Source organism: Heloderma suspectum, chromosome 2 (genome assembly GCF_057233095.1).
Source record: "Heloderma suspectum isolate Gila_16-S chromosome 2, 16-S_ref, whole genome shotgun sequence".
NCBI classification, from domain to species: Eukaryota; Metazoa; Chordata; class Lepidosauria; order Squamata; family Helodermatidae; genus Heloderma; species Heloderma suspectum.
Window position 1 is genome coordinate 298,267,733 of NC_139459.1, and position 20,443 is coordinate 298,288,175.

At 42.9% G+C, this 20,443-nt stretch overlaps 1 protein-coding gene across 1 annotated transcript in view; it reads left to right on the plus strand.

Annotated features, from left to right (window-relative positions):
* Positions 1 to 20,443, plus strand: part of CACNA2D3 (calcium voltage-gated channel auxiliary subunit alpha2delta 3) — an 821,063-nt gene that overhangs the window by 598,937 nt on the left and 201,683 nt on the right. The window contains exons 16-17 of the mRNA XM_084829826.1: positions 21 to 101; positions 4,240 to 4,314. Coding sequence (XP_084685952.1) covers positions 21 to 101; positions 4,240 to 4,314 — 156 coding nt within the window. The remainder of the gene's footprint in view (positions 1 to 20; positions 102 to 4,239; positions 4,315 to 20,443) is intronic.

Consider the following 20,443-nt stretch of genomic DNA (forward strand, 5'->3'; position numbering starts at 1 on the left):
TTTAAAAACTTTTATAATAGAGATCGAAAGGCATTCTTCTGGGAGTTGTGGGCACAGATGTTCCAGTGAAAGAACTTTTAAAGGCTATTCCAAAATACAAGGTAAATAAAACTTTGCCAACCAGTTCACTATATTGAAATGAGAGCAAATTACATTTATGTAATGCAAAATTATCTAGGGTTGCATTGAGAGACACCCTTCCACAAGCAGAAGGCCTGCTTGTTTAGCTGAATGGTAGGATAGAAATGCATAAAGGGTGCAATCCTATCCAGATGCCCATCAGCCTCTGAACTTGGAGGCTGATGGGCATTCTGTACAGAGTGGGAGGAGTGCAGAGGCAGTCTTTGCCTCCATGTTCCTCCCTCTCTGTATTTCACCTGGATGGGCTTTTTCATCTGTCTAGCAGACTCTGGGAAGGGGAGGGAAGGAGACCGGGGAGGCTGTAGGATTCCTCCTAAGCCAGACTCCCCAGTCTCCTCTGCTCCCATGGGAACACCCCCTTTGCCTTCCTGCCGAGGTCACTTTTGTGACCTCAGAGAGGCAGTTGCTGCCGTTCTCTCCGTGCTGGCTGCGAGGGGAAGGGGGAGGGGAGCTCGGACTCCTGAGTCTGAGATCAGAACACTGATTCTGACCTCAGATCCAGGAATCCAAAGTATCCTATCCCCCCCACCCCCCGATGCTGTCTAGGGGCCATAGGACTGCTCTCAGACAAACAAACAAACAAACAAACAAATAACAAAAGCGATAAGGACAGCAGTCAACCTCTTTGTGCCATCATTAGATTTATAAATACAGGATTGGATTCAAAGGTGTGTTGCATGAGGAGAAAGACATTTCCTCTTCGTTAATGTGGCCCCTTGATTCCATCTTCCATGGTAGCCTCCCATGCCCTATGCTGTACTATTCTAGAGGGTCCCCCTACCCTCAAGAGCAGATTTTCTGGAGCACAGGGGGAAGCAGTGGGGAGGAAGGGACAGGAAAGCCAGGCTGAGAAAGCAGTGCCCTGCTTGCTCTTCCTGAATCCAAGCCAGAGATTCCCTGGAGTTGTATATAACTGACTTGCCATACTGGAATGCGCCTTGTCTGGAAAGGGAGGGCTTTCTTTTAAAACAATCTGACATTTAAGCTAGAAAATGTCTCAAAAACTGTTTATGAGAATTCAGAAAATTTTAGAAATGATAATTCACAGCAAACCAAACAAAAAACAGCAGGTTTTAGACTATTTTTGTATTTGATCTGTCTTCCCAATTGTAATACCGTGTTGTGCAGAACATCTGCCAAAGCTATCAACAGCGGGTTTTTCACTAAGGGATATTTTAATGACTACACATCAGTGATTTGAAGGTACATTTATTGCAATCAGTGAGTGCAGTCAGCTGTGTAACAGAAGCATTGTCAATAGGAGCAGGATTGTTATTGAAGTGAGCGCACTGCTAAATTTGATTATGCGTGTACTTTAGGCCTAACACAACTCTACATTGCACTCAGATTATTTCCCATAGATCTCTTAGATCCAGAACTGGAAAGTGTATGAGGCTCTGAATTAGAAAGAGTCCCCTTTTAAACATATAGAATTATATTCATGTAATGTGGACATGAAAAAGCATGAATTCCCACCTGTGCTTTACGGTGTTCCAAAGGGAAGATTACATCCCACTTCCCCAAAAATACAACCAAGTAAATTCATGGCCTGTTTCTGTGGCCCACTTCATCCACATGTATCGGCATACAGCAGAACTCCGCTGGTAGCTTGGGATGTTGCAGATCTATTTTTCGGACATCTGCGAAGATTTTGTATTGGATCGGACCGCAAGTACTGTCTTTCTACAGCTGGAAGAGATTTCTTTACTTCCCTGAACTGTTTTTAAATTTCTGGTCATATTTACAATGCATATTCTTAAAAATTCAATCCAGCCAGATGTAAGCGCTTTTTAGCACCACTGAATTAAACAGGAAAGATTTAAGCACTGAAATCAGTTTAGATAGTTCATTTAAAGTCAGTCTACAGGTCATTTTCATTTTTTACAACTACAAAAAAAAAAAAGCACACACAGACAAAAGTATGTGCTTATAAAAGTATAGGGACAACAATTGCATACATTTAGGGTGCAATCCTCTGCATGCTGTCTGGAGCATGCCTGGAGTTGTAGGACTTTTTCTGTCTAAACATGCGAAGGATTGTGTCCTTGATGTTAAATCAAGGATCAGATTTGCAAGCATCTTTGGTCTAATCTTTAGAACTATATTGCTGAAAAAGTGTGATTTAAGGATTTTGTTCCATTCCCACAGTATATAATGTATTTGCCTAAAAACAATATTTGTGTTCTGCTTGTCATTGTTTTCCTTTATCAGTATATCTATATTGCAAACATATATTGGGTTTATACCAATATAAGACCTTGCATTCTCAAACCTGGAACTTTGGCAACAGCTACTTGGTTACAGCGAATAAAGTGCCTGAGTCCCAGTTCCACAGTCCTCTGTTAAAGGCCCTGGTTCCTTCCAGTAATAAAACCCATGCAGGTTTTTCCTTGTCACAAGAACTTAAAAGCGATGTCTCCCCATAGAAATGAAAGAGAAACATATTTTCCAAGTCACGTATCTATTGCTATTATTTTTGAATACCCTCCCTTTTGCTAAATCCTGGTGCCCAGTTCAATAGGAACAAACTTGGGATAGAGTGGGAGAGGTTTTTCATTTTGATCTCCCCTTCTGTGCAGCCAAAAGAAAATGGATACCCTGTCCCTGTACATAGGATTAGACAATGGGTTGCTTTTTTCCCTGTCCAAATACCAGTGAATGGTAAGCCCTGTTGTCCCATCCAGGATATTTTCTTCTTAAAATTCTGAGGAGCTCTGAGCAGACATATTTGAATTTTGTTTCGTCATTTTAATTCAAAATCTTTGAAACAACTGAATTTTCCTCAAAGCACAGAAGTTGAGATTTTGCATGGCAACTGGGCCCCTCCGTCTGGGTGGGGAAGGTTGCATTTGGGGGCTTTCTGGTCCATAGGAACCACAAACATTAGAATAAACTTACCCTAGACATATATGCTTCTAAGAATGGTTGTGGAGCTTTGCTCATAATATGGATGGATGAATCTGTTAATCTTGGTCTTATTAAGGTTGTCATTTTTTTTTAGGTCAAGCTGTTCCGTACGTTTCTGCATGAGCTTCTGACTTAAAAAAAAATCTGTACAGAAATCCATACATTTTGTGTGCATTTTTCGTAATATATGCACTTTTGTGCCACGTTTTTAAACATACACATGTCCCCCCAGTACTTCACATTGCTGACATGAAATTTTGGTTGCGCTTTTGTAAAATATATGCACATTGTGTGCACTTTTCCATAACAGGCACATTTCTTTGTATTTTCCGAGGGATGAGCTGCATTGGAAAGCTCGCAAAAATGCAGATTTTGGAATGCAGCTCTGTCTTGGCTCACTTAGGAGGTGCAAACTGGGTAAATTTGTAAAAAACAAACAAACAAAAAGCCCTGAATGGGGCAAATTTCTCGCCCATCCCTACCTAGTAAGCAGGGCCTGGTTAAGCGTCTTTCTCTCTCTCTCTCTCTCTTTCCTGGGAAGGGGAAGCGTGTGACTGTATGAGGGAAACTAGAGTAGGGGGCTGGGACAGAGTGGAAAATTAAACTCTATTACGGCACAATCCTATGCATATTTAGACAGAGAAAAGGCCTACAACTCCCAGCATGCATAGGATGGCTGGGTGGAGCATGCTGGGAGTTATAGGCCTTTTCACTGTCTAAACATGCATCGGATTGTGCCCTTATAGGTATTTATTTTGACAAAATGTCAAAGAACCAGCACTTCACATGAATTTCAATGAGCCATTTATTGATACAAATCTTAATTTTTTTAGATCTTATTGCTGTATTTTAATTGTTTTCAATATCGTTGAAAACAATAAAACCAATATTTTATTATTTTGCTGTTACATTTGATTTTGTATATCACTTGGAGAATATGTTTTGCAATGTAACTAAGAAATATAATAAATCAATCAATGCCAGTCTTGGGGTGCAAAAGATAAGAGCACAATCCATCAGAAAGTTCTCCCACACACACCCCCGTTGAAATTAATGGTAGTGCTCCTGTGGAGATCTGATTTTTTTTAAAATGGGTCTTGTGCAAGAGAACTTCCTGGTGGGCTGTGCCCCAAATGTTTACCTGTTATTTTGGGAATGCCATACTCATTCTTCTCTCCTGTACCCTTGCAGTTAGGTATTCATGGATATGCATTCGCAATCACAAACAATGGATATATTCTGACGCATCCAGAACTCAGGCCTCTGGTAAGATAAAGAATATGCTGGCTGATTTTGTACATGCTGTGATGGAAGTGTATCCATTTTTTTCTTAACCTATGCAAAATGTAGTGTTTATAATAAAATAACAAATCATAATGGCTCCTAAGGGAGACTATTTAAAAATGAGAGTATTTAACATAAATATTGCAGACATTTTCCAATAAGATCCAATACAAATGATAACATAAGTTGTTTGGTGAGATAGACACATAGAAGTTGTACAGTGCAGAAAGGCAAAGCCATAAATTGCTGCAATTATGTACACTTACATTGAAATGGAATGCTGTATTCCTAACTAATAGCCCCTATTTGTCATGTTTAAGTGGACTCCAATTTAAAAACTGTGTAGAAATTTTATACAAGCCTTCTCACCCCCCCTTTTTTTTAATAGAGAGGAGGCACACGGATATTTCCCAGCTTTAAAAAAGAAGCAAATTTCACTTTCACTACCCTTATCACCATCTTTTTATTAACCAAAATAAGAAAAAAAAAGTTTGATGTGTCTATTATATTAAAGTTTATTGAAAAGAGCATAGGCTGTAGCATCATTTTCTTGATTTTATAGGAACACTTTACCTAAGAGTTTCATCACCATTGAATCATACTAAAAGAGTGGCATTAATGAATTCACTATAATATAATGTGGATGCCATTTCTCAGGTAGGCACTTAACATAATATCAGAATTCAACAATGTGTTAGGAGACAGCAGCAATATTTATCAGAAAGGTATTTGCATATTAGACAATTTTAAATTATTGTACAGAATGATTTATGAATCTATGGTTGTAATTTGTACACTTATCCCTCTAATGTTTGGATTAGGCATTGCAGTTGATTAATATTTACATATGAGCAGATTCAGTGAGTACATGAAACAAAATTATTTGGACACCAACATTTTATTACTGGAATTTTTCTCCCCAATCGGTTTCATTTTCAAATGAGGAACAACAATGCAGAAAAATAGTGGAATTTTCTTTTGTATCAAACTGTTGTAAAGGATACCCTGAATTTAGAATGATTCTTCTGCCAGTAAAAAGTATTTGGCCGTTTTGGGTGTGGACTGTCATGAGATCAATAGTGTAAAACTGAGTCAGCCCCCTGAAACAATAAGGCCCATGCTGCTAGTCTGTGTAAATTGCCATGTCTTGTCTCTCTAGCCTGCTGTTGCATTAATAAACTACTGAATAGACCCAACTTCGTACTGGTTGAAATAGCCCTGAATTTGATACATTGAAGCCTTCAAGGAACATTACACAGCGGTCAAAGTTGGACACATTCTGCCCACCCCATCTGAGTTAAGCCACACCGGCTGGCACCCCTAGGCACAGCCTCTGCCATGGTACACCCCTGTAGCACTGAGGATGAGGTCTGCCCACTCCGTTTCCTGGAGACAGGGGTTTCCCCACAGCAGGTGGGAGGGAGCAGCTGTATAACTGTCTCCTTGGACTACTCCCCCCGGCTTAGAACTATCTCAACTGTCTGCAAAACTATGCACGGATTAGGGAAGTCTGCCACCTAGTGACTGAAGATGGCACTGTAGGCTTCAAAGACACAGATACATTAAAATTAATTAATGTGTTTTAAAAACCATAGCCCCAATTGCACACCCCTGGGTTTAGTATTCCATTTAGGATTCATACCACATTTCAGGTGTCTAGATTTGGTACTATGCTGCTGACAGACATACAGACAACCTCTTTTATTATTATAGATCAATATTAAATAAATATATCCTGCTATCCTGCTCTCAGTGCAGCTGTGTCTAATATACAGGCCTGTAGTGCAGTGTGTACTAGTGATCCAGTAAGGGTAATATATTTCATGCCTACTCAAAAGTAAGCCCTATTGAGTTAAATAGTACTTATTCCCAGGTAGGTGTGTATAGGATTGCAGCCTTAAACCATGGTCTAGGGTTTCAGAGTGAATTTTCTGATGGTTCCCAAGACCATTGGAAAGTGCTGATGGATGTTCCCCTAGGCAAAACACTGACAAACACCAAATTAAAATGCAACTCTCTTTTATTTCATGTAATTATTAATTCAAATCCTATCTTTCCACCATAAAGGCTCAAATGGTGGTATAGAGCAACCCCCCCATTTAAAAAACAACAGTAAAATCTTAACATCAAATTGTGACTATGTACAATCAAGAGAAAGCATGCTAACATAATAAAAACAATACAGAGAGCATCAGTAATATTCTCAAAAAGCTTGTTGGAGCTGGCAGGCTTTAGTTCACTTCCTGAATATTGCCATGGAAGTCTACCCAGTGACTTCAAGGGGAGGAGAACATTAACAAGGCAGGTGCCACTGCTGAGGAGGCCCTGCATCTTTCTATGTTTCACTGCAGCTGTACCAAGCACATGAGGTGAATGGAAAAGGGGAACATTTCTAGTTAGCAAGCAAACATTGCTAGGTTTGCATAATACCTTCTTAAATCGGCCGGAATAGTACTATTATGGATGACAAATGTGTCAAGACTAATGCAAACATACAGAAATATCACGTTAAACAGAACTTCTTGGACTGGACCACTTCACACTGAGGGTTGCTGATTGCAGTATTTGAATTCCCCACCCCCAACACCTCCCTGGATGTTCTTGGAAGGCTTGGACATCAAGGAGAAGAGTAGACTAAAACTCATTTTCTTTGCCATACTAACTTTCAATGTGCAAGGGATTTTTAAGGGACAGGATCTTCTTGGTTGCAGCATTCTAGCTGTGGAACTCCCTCTCAGGAGAGGTTAAATTGGCCTCTTCATTTTTTTTTTGAAGCAGGTGGTTAAGATGCCAGGCCTTTCTTTCAATACCCACTTCTGAATGTGTTGTACTGGCTGCTTTTAATGTTGGTGGGCAACTTGTAGAGCCTCAAGGGCCACATGGGGATTAGGTGGGTGGCCAAGGGCTGTACGCACACATGCAAACGTGCACATATGCACACACATATGCACACACCTAAGCATATACACACAGAGACACTCAGGCATGCAAGATCACTGCTGAAGATCACTGTATCCGGGAGGAGACTTTAGACATATCAGCAATCTTACTGGGAAAAGAAGACATGCAGGGATTACTCTCCTTGTGCACCCTCGTTCTCAGCACTCCCAGTTCTGCTGGATACAGGACCCCACATGAAGGGAGTCATCCTATTTCCCAGCAAACATGACCTTCCTCATGCATCCTTTGTGGTGTGTTTGGGGGGGAAGAATTGGGGTGCCAGGGGGTGAGTTCGTGGGCCAGCACACAAGCGGACTTTGGGGGCTGCATGTTGCCCACCTCTGTTTTATCGTTTAATTATTTAATTTGATAGTTTGTTTTAATGGAGCCTCATGTGGTGCAGAGTGGTAGGCGGCAGTACTGCAGCCGAAACTCTCCCCACGACCTGAGTTTGATCCCAGCGGAAGCCGGGTCTCGGGTAGCCGGCTCAGGTCGACTCAGTCTTCCATCCTTCTGAGGTCAGTAAAATGAGTACCCAGCTTGCTGGGGGAAAGGTAGTCACGACTGGGGAAGGCAATGGCAAACCACCCCGCTATAGTCTGCCATGAAAACGCCAGCGAATGCAGCGTCCCCCTAGGGGTCAGCAATGACTCGGTGCTTGCACAGGAGGAACCTTTCCTTTCCTTTCCTTTCCTTTCCTTTCCTTTCCTTTCCTTTCCTTTCCTTTCCTTTCCTTTCCTTTCCTTTCCTTTCCTTGTTTTAATGCTGTAAATTTCCTTGGGGCCCTTTTGAGGGCCAAAATGCAGTATATCAATAAAACACATGGGAGAGTATACAAGAACACATTCAAACGTGTGAATATGTAGAGAGTGTTCAAACATGCGAACAACCTGAGTTGGAGGTGGGACAAGCAGACAGGACTCTGAGCCTCCTCCATACATTCAGTTATGCCCTAATGAATAACTGAATAGGGATGGAGAAGGAAGCACGTTTTGATTCAGAAGCCTTTCCCAGATGGAAGCCTTAATGCAGGAAAACGTCAGTGAAAAAAAATGTGAGCCACAATACAACAAAGTTTAAGCATCACTTTTGTATCCTCATACAATATAATATATTACAATATAATAAATGAAATGAAATATGCAAAATCATAGAATCGCATTGTTGGAAGGGCCCTTGGAAATCATGGACAGCATCAAACGAGGCGGCTACATCTCTGGTGGTTCTGTTGCACTCATGGGCCCCACTACTTGTGCAACCGGGCTTTGGCGCTTCTAACCCTAACCCTGGAAACTAGAGGAAATGCTTGTTTCCGGATTGGAACAGATCAGCAGAGCTCTGAGTGCAACTGACCTGCCCCATTCCAGAAACTCATATTTCCACTAATTTCTGGTTATTTTTAGAAGCTCCAGGCTCCCGTTGCATGAGTGGTGGGTCCTGCAAGTACACAGGCACAATAGGATACTACCCAGTTTATCCAACTCTCTGCTCCATGTAGTTCTCTGCAAGGCTAGGTGCTGCTACAGCATCCCTGACTAATGACCATCCAGCCTCTGCTTAAATACCTCCAGCAAAGGAGAGCCCACCACCTCCTCAGGCAATCTGTTCCACTGCTGAATTGCTTTACAGTTAGGAAGCTTCTCCCAAAACTTAGCTGAAACCTGCTTCCTTGCAACTTTCCCCCTTTGGTTCTAATCCTGCCCTCCGGAGCAACCAAGAACAACACTGATCAATTTTCTGCCTTTCAGCTCTTTGAAGACCTCTGTGATTGCCTTCCCCTCCTGATGCCCTTGAACTCTCACCAGCTCCAGCTAGCATGGCCAATGGTCAGGAATGCTGGGAGTTGTACTGCAAAATACTGGGGGCAGAAGGTTGGGGAAGACTTCCCTACCATGCCTCCACTTAAAGTTCTCTTCTCCGGGCTCAACATACCCAGCTCTTCCAGCCATTCTTCATAGGTCTTGGTGTCCAGCTCCCTCACCATCCTGATCGTTCTTAGGAAGCTACCTCACACCAAGTCAGGCCATTGGTGCATCTAGCTTGGTATTGTCAACATTGACTGTCACAGAGAGGGAGGCCAGGATCTCTTCTCGATCAGCCCAGAGTGCAGGTCACGGAATAATGGGCTCAAGTGACAGGAAGCCAGATTCCGGCTGAACATCAGGAAACACTTCCTGACTGTAAGAGCAATACGACAATGGAACCAATGACCTGGGGAGGTGGTGGGCTCTCCCACACCGGAGTAGGGATGTCGGAGAATTTCTCCACGAATCTCCGGGAGGCCAAATGCCAACGCATTCGGCCCCCCGAAATTGGTGGAGAAATGGTCCGCCCCCCCCAGGATGGGACTTACCTTGCGCGAATGTCCCTGGCGCTGGAGGCTCCCGGCGGCGGTTCGGCGGCTGGTCTTCCGACCGGCTGCCGCCGCCGCCATTTCCCAGTAAAAAAAACACAACAACAACAAACGTGACAGGCTACGTAAAGATTTACGTAGCCTATCATGGCTAGATTTTCAAAAAACACCGTGATAGGCTACGTAAATCCTTACGTAGCCTATCATGGCTGACTGCAGGGACGCAAACGGCGGCGGCTACGGCCGCCGCCGTTTGTGTCCCGGCAGGAGACGGGATTCGCGGCCAGAGGGACGGGGTGCCTCCCCCCCGGCCAGAATTTTGGCGGGGAGGGATGGGGCACCTCCCACCCCACCCAGAATTTCAGGGGGAGGGACGGAGCGCCTCCCCCCCACCGCGAAGCAAGCTGCGGGATAAGGTAAGGGACTTTCGTCCATCCCTACACCGGAGGCATTCAAGATGAAGCTGGACAGCCATCTGTCGGGGATGCTTGCATGGATTCCTGCATTGAGCAGGGGTTTGGACTCGATGGTCTTGTAGGCCCCTTCGAACACTACTATTTTATGATTCTTTGACTGGCAGCGGCAGTCCTGGGTTTCAGACTGGAGCTTTTCCAGCCCAACCTGGGTATTGCAGGAATTAAACCTGGGACCTTCTGAATGCAAAGTAGGTGCTATATCATTGAGCCACTTCCCCTCCAGAGTTCTTTTCTGGGCTTGTTCCAGTTTGCCAATGTCCTTCTTACAATGTGGCACCAAAACTTGATATGGCCATCCATATGCCTTTTCTTTATTAATCTGTAATAATCTGGTTATGCACTCACAATCACCAGCATGGAACAGAATACTCTTTTCACTGATAAATATACTTCGTATTAAAAGTATTAAAACTTTTACAGCACAGTCCTATATAGTTCTACTCTAAAGTAAGTCTCACTCAGTTCAGTTGAGACTTACCCTCAGTTAACTGTGTATAGAATTGAAGCCTTAGCATTCTTTAACCAACCTGGAGCAGAACTGTGCGAACAAAGGGTGTTAAGAGGTAACCAATCTTTTTTGTGTCAGCGAGTATCTCCAGTTATTGTACAAAGTGAATCTGGAATCACTATGTTTTCCAGTTTTCAGTCCAGCTTCCCAGTGCCTTTTTCCAACTTCACACTCTGTAAAGTTTAAATGTTATGTTCATTAATGTAGGGGGCTCTACTTCCTAAAACATTGAAAGATAAGACCTTTCTTAAAATGTGTCCATGGAATGAAAGAGATAGTTTGTATCTACTTTTCCCTTTTACCATGTACCAAGAATGACTAAGTTCTAATCAGTTTACTTAATTTGGGCATTATTATAGGCTTTTTTTCTTTAAAGCAGTTCTTTAATCAATCTCTCCAGTGTCATTTGGATAAATAGGATTTCTTACATCCTGTATGATTTCCTTCCCCACCTGCTCTAAGTTAACCATAAAATGGGACAAATATGTCACCATGTCTTATTTTCAGAAGTCAAATTTAACTAGAAAAGCTACTGTAAAGATTAAGTACATTTCTAGTTTATCACTGTTTTATGGAACATACACACGCAGCAAATATTTTTTGTTCTAGTTTAGTGTAGTAGCTTTCTGTGAGTGTTTGGCTTTTGTTCAATACTTTTTAAACTGAAGTGTAGGTCCAGGTGCTGTATATTCCTTTGTATATACGTTACTATATATAATTATATAATAAGTCATAGTAGAGCCCATCTCCTTTTACCAATTTGTGCACTATTGCACTGTAAGAGCATTATAAGAAGAAAGATACATTCCGGTCTTTGTTAGATAGTCTGAAGTCTAAACCATTTTAATTGGACTGGATTGAGATTAATGTTTTAAGAAGTAGATCATTAATTGGTATGTCCTGTGCTCTAACAGCTTTGCCAGATGTATCTCTCAATGCTACCGGATTTTTTCATGCATAGGATCAAAATGTCAAAGGAGGCCATTTATATTAATGGAGTCTTTCAGAAACCTCCTGCCCTGCCTCCTCCTTGCCAGTACTTCCATTTTCTGTTTTATTGACATTACCAGCATGCTGAACAAAGATAACCAAGTGAGTAGATTGGTTATAAAGTCTTTCGCATCCATGTCACCCACCATTATCTTGATGATAAGGGGCTCTATCCAATGTAATGCAAGCAGTCTTCCACTTATACGATGGGACTTCCCCTTCCTCCTCTACCGCATGCTGGGTGGGGGAGGGGAGAATCCATTCCACCAGTAGTGTCTGTTCCACTGACAGATGGGCACCACTGGATACAAACCCATGTTTTTCTTAGGTCCCTTTTCCTTTCATAGCCTATTTCCAATCTTATAATTTAAGGGACACAGAAAGATTCATATATACTGCACTCATGTATATACTACATATATAGTACTCTCATATATACTGCATACACACACTAAGAATAGTTAACTGCCACCAATCTGAATTGGTCTCGACACCTAGGGCCCCAATACAGTTACAAAGTGGAAGCTCCAGTGCATACACTGAACTCCAGTAGCACATACTTCTCTATTCTTCAATTTAAATCAGGGTTCCATAGCCTTTTCAGCCCTGAGGGCCACACATGATACAGGCTCGGGGGTCAGGCTTCACACACACATGAACACACATGTATACGCATGCATGCAAGCGCACAAACATGCCAGCAATCTGTATGAGGATCTCTGGGGGAGGGAGTAGTGACAGTTCCTTCCACTCCCTCTCCCAGTGATTATGATACCGATCGCTCTTTCTTCCTTGCTAGCAGCAGCAAGAAAAGTGATCTGTATGAGGTCCCTGGCAGAGGGGATGGAGAACACAAGTGTTGGGTAATTGCAGGGTGCGGAGGTCAGGGCACCCTAAAGGGGCCATGGGTTGTGCGCCCCTGATTTAAATGAATGGGCATTCCATTTCTGCAATACACCGGCTGTGACTACACAAATGTGCATTCTTCTCGCTGAACATGGATGCAGGGAGTTCTGTATTGGTATTCAGTTGTGTTATGCAATGAGAGTATTTGTATTTATTTATGATGAACTGTTTGTCAACTTATTTTGACTTGCGGGCATAACATGGGGTGCATTTCTGAGTATCGACATGTAAATGAGTTTCTTTGTGATGGCATTAGGAGAAAGGAAATGTTCTGAAACATTTTTAACATATTTCAGCATAGTTTCTCATAGCCTTGATGAAAACATTGCATACAGCTTAGCATGACATCATTGATACTTCTTTATTTTAAGTGCACCATAGCATTTTCATGCTAGGTATCAAGCAACTTTTGCTCCTTTATTTGACCAGGAGGCCAAACTTCATCAAATATGTTATTAAAAATAGTGAGAGAAATGGAGGAAGCAATTTGAAGCAGGGAAGTTATTTTGTTTCATAAAATTGCTTAAACTTCTGCCAAGGGTGATCTTTCAATTTTAAAGATATTTCTGCTCCTATATATTTTGAACGAGCAGCATAAACTGTAGAGATAGACTGAGAGGTACTAATGAAGGCTGCAGTCCAACACAGGGTTACATGTGTTTAAGGTTATTGAAGTCTGAAGGATCATGTATATTTAACTCTGCATAGGATTGTAGTCGTGCTGTATGAGACTTACAACTAACATGGCGATTCCCACCCTGTCTTCTTCCTCTCTTGAATTATGAGTTTGCTATTTTATAAACTAAAGATGTGATCCTATACATCCTAGCTGGGCAATGCTGGGAATTGTAGGACTTTTCTATGTCTAAACATGCATCGGATTGTTGTACCTGAAATCTTATACATTCCTTGCTTAAGAGGGAAATACGAATTCCAGCAACTATAAAAGATACATGACAGATTGGCAAATGATGTAATCTTCCTTCCTTGTTTTTGTTAACGACAGCAGTTTTTTAATGGGAAAAAGTGGATTTGTTTCCCTTCCTCACATCACTCCACATCTCTGGCTCATTACCATACACAATCGTTCCAATGGTAAGTGCGTGGATAAATAAAGCGGTGAGCCCAGGGAGCTCGCTACATTATAGCCATTCTGTGTGGGATTTTACAAAAAGAAAATCTGGATCCTTTAGCACAAAATCATATTACCATAGCAATAGAGGCAATCCAAAAAGCCATCTGCATTGGCTCACATAGACTGGCTCATGCGTTTGAAGAATACAGACTATGGACATGCATCCTGATGAGAATGTGTATGTTATGCAGGTCAAAGGTGACTGTGAGATGAATAGAAGCTTCAGTGAAATAAACCCAAATGATCAACCAAAAAGCAGTAGTAACTAGTGATGCAAGATTCCCATTTGATGACCAAATGTTGTTTTTAAGTAGTGCAGTAATTGCTAGGGGTTGGGTCCAGGATCTGCCTTCTGCAAGGTGAAGGGGCCTTCTGCTTTGCTCGTGGAAAGTCTCTCTGCCCACACATCACAGTTCACCTGCATTCGGCAGGGTCTCCTGACTCTCTGTGTAGCATTTTCAGAGGGCTGGGGGGGCTGCTGTGGCTCTGGGTGGGGGGGCACAGTTGCTCATGCTTGAATCTGGATCGAACCCTGGAATTGTTTACTTCAGTGGGAAGACTGAAATATCTGTGGACCAGAAGACATCGTGCATATGAAGTAATACATCACAAAATTGCCCTGATATCATTCCAGTCACTGGGATGAGAGTCATAGAATCATAGAATAGTAGGGTTGGAAGGGGCCTACAAGACCATCGAGTCCAACCCCCTACTCAGTGCAGGAATCCAAGTCAGAGCATCCCTGACAGATAGCTGTCCAGCCTCATCTTGAACGCCTCCAGTGTGGGAGAGCCCACCACCTCCCTAGGTCATTGGTTCCATTGTCGTATTGGTCTAACAGTCAGGATGTTTTTCCTGATGTTCAGCTGGAATCTGGCTTCCTGTAACTTGAGCCCATTATTCAGTGTCCTGCACTCTGGGATGATTGAGAAGAGATCCTGGCCTTCCTCTCTGTGACAACCTTTCAAGTACTTGAAGAGCGCTATCATATCTCCCCTCAGTCTTCTCTTCTCAAAGCTAAACATGCCCAGTTCTTTCAGTCTCTCTTCATAGAGCTTTGTTTCCAGTCCCATGATCATCTTTGTTGCCCTCCTCTAGGGATGTCAGAGAATTCCGCCACGGATCTCGGTGAGGCTGAATGCCAGTGCATTCAGCCCCCCCCAAAATCTGTGGCAGAACGGCCTGCCCCCGCCCCCCCACGGATCCCCCCCAGGACGAGACTTACCTGGGGCGGATGTTCCGGGCGGCGGCAGCTCCGGCGGCTGGTTTTCCGACCGGCCGCCGCCGCCATTTGCAGTCTGGCGTTTGTTTGTGTTTTTTGTTTTTTTTTACAGAGACGTGATAGGCTACGTAAAGACTTACGTAGCCTATCACATCCCAGTAAAAAAAAAACACAACGTGTACGCAAATGGCCGCCGCCATTTGCGTTCCTTATTTTTCGCCGTCTTAGTCTATGTAAATATTTACGTAGACTATTATGGCGAAAATAAAGGGGAATGCAAATAGCATAGTGGGCGCTATTTGCGTCCCATTTTGATTCGCCGTTTTAGCCTACGTAAATATTTACATAGACTAAGACGGCGAAAAATAAGGAACGCAAATTCCTTATTTTTCTTATTTTATGGTGTATGCCATTTTTTTTTTTTACCCAGAAGCCACTGCGGCCAGAAATCTGGCTGCAGACGGCCCTGGCCTGGCTGGCTGCTCCGCGGAGCTGCCAAGGAGCACAGCCAGCCGTCGAGGATTCCAGGGAGGAGGACCGGATCGCCTCCCCCCTGTTGAGGATTCCGGGGGGAGGGACAGAACGCCCCCCCCCCATGAACATAATCCTTGGAAAAGTAAGTGACTTTCGTACATCTCTACCCTCCTCTGAACCCTCTCCAGTTTGTCTGGATCCTTCTTAAAGTGCGGTGCCCAGAACTGGACACAGTACTCAAGATGAGGCCTAACCAGTGCTGAGTAGAGGGGAACTAGTACTTCCCGGGATTTGGAAGCTATGCTTCTATGAATGCAGCCCAAGAGAGCACTTGTGTCAGGGTGGACACTGAGCCCATAGAATCCCAGAGTAGTTCTGATTCTGAGGAAGAGCAGTTGCTCCTGGGAGAGGAGCGCGCTCCTTTTTCCCAGGGCCAACAGCTGATGGAGATTCCTCCCACCAGCATTCCTAGCTTAGATAGCAGTCCTGGGAGTGACAGAGCGCAGGAAGCAGACTTGATGGATGTGCGACGCCAACGCAGAGAGCGGGGCCAAATGGGGGCGCAGAAAGGAGGCGTAGTGCCCGGTTGGCGTGCAAACAACGGCTGCGCCTAGAGGCTCCAAGGGAAAAGGGGAGGGACTCTCCCTAGTCCTTAAGTTCAGGGGTCTGCCAGTAATTCCCTTTCAAACGGGGACCAACTGTTCCAACTTAGGGCATAGGTATTCTGCTGCTCATATCTAGTTGCTAATGGTAGAGTTATTAAGTTGTAAAAGAGGAATAAAGCTTTGAAAAGAATCTCTTTGTCTGTGTCTGGACTTGGCTACTGGATTAGGCTGAGAGAGGCCTCCAAGGAGCCCCTGACAATTTGCCTTTTTTTGCAGCCACATCACATTGTTGCCTCATATTCAGCTTGCGATCGACAACAATTCCAAGATCCTTCTCGCTTGTAGTGTTGTTGAGCCACGTATCCCCCATCTTGTAACTGTGCATTTGATTTCTTTTTCCTAGGTGCAGAACTTGGCATTTATCCCTGTTAAATGACATTCTGTTGTTTTCTGCCCAGAGCTCCAGTCTATCCAGATCACTTTGCATTTTGTTTCTGTCTTCCAAAGTATTAGCTATCCCGCCCAATTTGGTGTCATCTGCAAATCTGATCAGCATTCCCTGCACCTCCTCCTCCAAGTCATTCATAACAATGTTGAAGAGCACTGGGCCCAGGACTGAGCCCTGTGGTACCCCACTCGTGACCTCTCCCCAGTTTGAGAAGGTCCCATTGATAAGCACTCTTTGAGTCCGATTCTGTAGCCAACTGTGGATCCACCAGATTGTTGTTTCATCTAGCCCACTTTGAGCTAGTTTGCTCATCAGGATATCATGGGGCACTTTGTCGAAAGCTTTGCTGAAGTCGAGGTATATGATGTCTACAGCATTCCCACGGTCCACAAGGGAGGTTACTTGATTAAAAAATGAGATCAGATTTGTCTGGCAGGACTTGTTCTTGACAAATCCATGTTGGCTTCGAGTAATCACTGCATTGTTTTCAAGGTGCTTCCAGATGGATTGCTTTATCATCTGCTCCAGAATTTTCCCAGGGATTGATGTCAGACTGACTGGTCTGTAGTTCCCAGGTGCCTCCTTTTTACCCTTTTGGAAGATAGGGACAACATTAGCCTTCCTCCAGTCATCTGGCACTTCCCCTGTCCTCCATGATTTCTCAAAGAGAATAAACAGTGGTTCTGAGAGTTCTTCTGCCAGTTCCTTTATTACTCTAGGATGCAGTTTATCTGGCCCTGGAGATTTGAACTCATTCAAAGTAATGAGGTATTACTTTGACCATATGCCTATCGATCTCAAGCTACAATCCTGCTCCTTCAGCCTGCACTTCACCTTTGCCGGGGGGGGGTCAAAGACCCTCTTTTGGGAGAAGACTGAGCCAAAGTAGGAATTGAGCACCTCTGCCTTTTCTTGGTCATCTGTTACCGTTTTGCCATCCTTATTTAATAGCTGAACAACCATTTCTTTCCTCTGCCTTTTACTATGCACGTAGCTGAAGAAAGCCTTTTTGTTGTTTTTAGCATCCCTCACTAATCTCAGCTTGTTCTCAGCATTAGCCTTCCTGACACCACCCCTGCAATTCTGTGCTACCTGTCTGTACTCTTCCTTTGTTACTTGGCCTTCTTTCCACTTCCTATATGTGTCCTTTTTTGTTTTCAGGTAATCTCTAAGCTTTTTGTGAAGCCACATTGGCTTCTTCTGTTGTCTTCCACCTTTTCTTCTTGTTGGAATTGTTTGTAATTGTGCCTTGAGAATTTCCTTTTTTAAAAGCTCCCACCCATCTTGGACTCCTTTTCTCATTAGTGTCGCTTGCCATGGGACCTTTCTGATCATTGTTCTGAGTTTATTAAAATCAGTTTTCCTAAAATCCAGGGTACGCGTTTGACTACACTTGGCTTTTGCTTCCCTTAGAACCAAGAACTCAAGTATAACACGGTCACTTTCCCCCAGAGTTCCTGTAACTGCTACTTTATCCACTAAGAACAGACCTCCTCCTCCTGATATATAAGCAAAGCAAAATGAAGACAAAATGACAACTGAGAGAGAACCAAGTGGCTATTTTTCTTCTTCTTCTGGAAAGATTATGTAAATTTAGTGACTGACCCATCATCCAATTGTATCTTTCTATGTAGAGCCAACATGCAGAGTGTTAGGTGATATTTGAAATTACTATAATAGCTGAAATCCCCACTACCTTGGGAAGGTTTAGACCAGCCTTGCGCAGCCTAGTACCCGTCAGATGTGTTGGACTACAATGCCCAGCGTGGGATTGCTGGCTGTGGGGTTCTGGGAATTGTAGTCCAACACATCTGGAGGGCACCAGGTTGAGGAAGGCTGGTTTAGAGCTTAGGATGTATTTTACGGTACATTAGTAAGACAGGCTAGTCTAAACTTTAGACTAACCACCGCCTTACTAATGTACTGGGAAATACATCTTCCCTTGGAGGACTAGGAAAACTGGCAAGAGTATGCTGGAGGAAATATATTCTAGCAAAAGTCTCTATATTCTGAAAGTAAGCTATATTTTGATTGACTTGTCTGTTGACTTTACATTATAACTGAATTAACTTGTAGAGATTCTATTCCCTGCTATGTTTACATAAATAGTGCTTTTATTTGTGATTACTCAGTCATGTTAACATTCTGTCGATCAAGCCTACATTTTGCGAGAAGGAAGCTAGCTTTGACTTTCAGAGGAGTGGAAGGAGTTTCAATTAGCCACAACATATCCACCAAACACTACGGTGAAACAAAGGCATACACACCAGAGTCAGATATCTAAGACGCGAGTGACTGCCTACTTTCCTGATAGATACATGTGCTGGTGATGAACTGTATAAAATCTGACATTAGATGGCACCATAACACTGCCAAGTATAATCACACAGTCAGTGGAACAGCCTTCATTGGAATCTGAGCAGACAGAGCCATTATTCAAAACAGATACACATATATCTTTAAATCATACATGTTTTGAATATGTTGTGTTTATGTAAAAAGTGAAAGTTAAGACTTGTATTGAATGTGTTTCTCTTTACTGCAAAACACAGTTTTATTAAAATGTAGAAACAAAACCCCACTGGCACAAAAGCATATATGGCAACAAGGAAACAGAAACTCTATATGTTTCACTTTCTGCTACATTTAAAAGCTCTTCTTGGCTCTGGTATGGAAATATTAACAGGAAATGTTTCCACGGTCCGAAGAAGCAGCCTTGAAAAAAATGCATACACTTAAAATGCACAGGGTCCCCATGCATGCACGCACGCACACAAACACACCAGGAAAGCTAATAAGACTCAAAAAAAGAAACATGGATATATACCAGCCAACCAGATGTTCTATCACAATTGTAATAGCTGCGCTTATATTACAGATCAGAATATAATAATGTAGTATAATATTGAACATGGTAGGCAAGACATCTCCATCTTCATTCTAAATTAATTTCCTTCTGTTCTTATGTCTTTAAAACATAATGCTTAGACATTAACAATAATGGCAATTATTATAATTGGAGAAAATAATATTCTTACACCCCCTCAATCTCAAAGTATGTCGAACTATGTCCCACTGAAACAAAGGAGACATACTGTGCAATCTTGTGCATGTTTAGACAGAAACAAGTCCTACAACTCCCAACATTCCCCAGGCAGCATGACTGAGAACTGTAGGACTTTTTTCTGTCTAATCATGCATAGGATTGGACCCTTAAACTGCAATCTTACTTGTTGTTGTTCAGTCATTCAGTCATGTCCGATGGGAGTAAGCTCCACTGAATTCAGTAGGATTTTCTTTTGAGAGTAATGTATGGAATGGCACTGTTAATTCAAATACTGTGTTTCATATGGGGAGAGTAGCCATATCTCCCCCCCCCACAGGTATGACCCTACATACCTGGGGGACACACACACCTGTTTTAGTACTCTTTCAGTGAAAACCTCTACCAATGAAACCTTTTCTGGAAAAGCTCGGACGTCTCTGTTGCTCTCTTAAGTACCTTATGAGGGCACTCCTCTACTCAGACTAAACTATCTGAACCTTACCCAAACTTGGCTCCTTTGTATTTTGGTTGGTCTGCTAGTAGGACTAATCTCCTCCAGACTGACATCAATCTGATTTTTGGTGAAATAGGGTCAGGGTCACATTGGAAAGAGTTCTCACCTAGCACACTATTTGAAATTTGCAAACTCCCCCAAAGTATTCATGTTTCAGAAGGGCTTAATTACTAAACAAGGACAAGCAGTGCAGAGATATGAGCCGGTGGAGTAACAGTGTAGACTGCACTGCAGGAACAGGTGCAGTGACTCCAAGCCTACAAGCACAATTATGTATATACAGGTTTTTTTCCTCATCTATAACTGTTTCGGCTGCAGTGTAACAGCAGGAGCATTGTACGTGGGAGCAACATTAGGCCCAGATTCTATAAATAACATTGGAAGAGGTTTTGATTTAAGTGCCACCTATGTGCAAGATAACTCTCCTGCACATTTCTGTCAAACTGAGGCTACACCCTATGAACTTAGAAGTAAGTCCCATTAAACCAATGGGA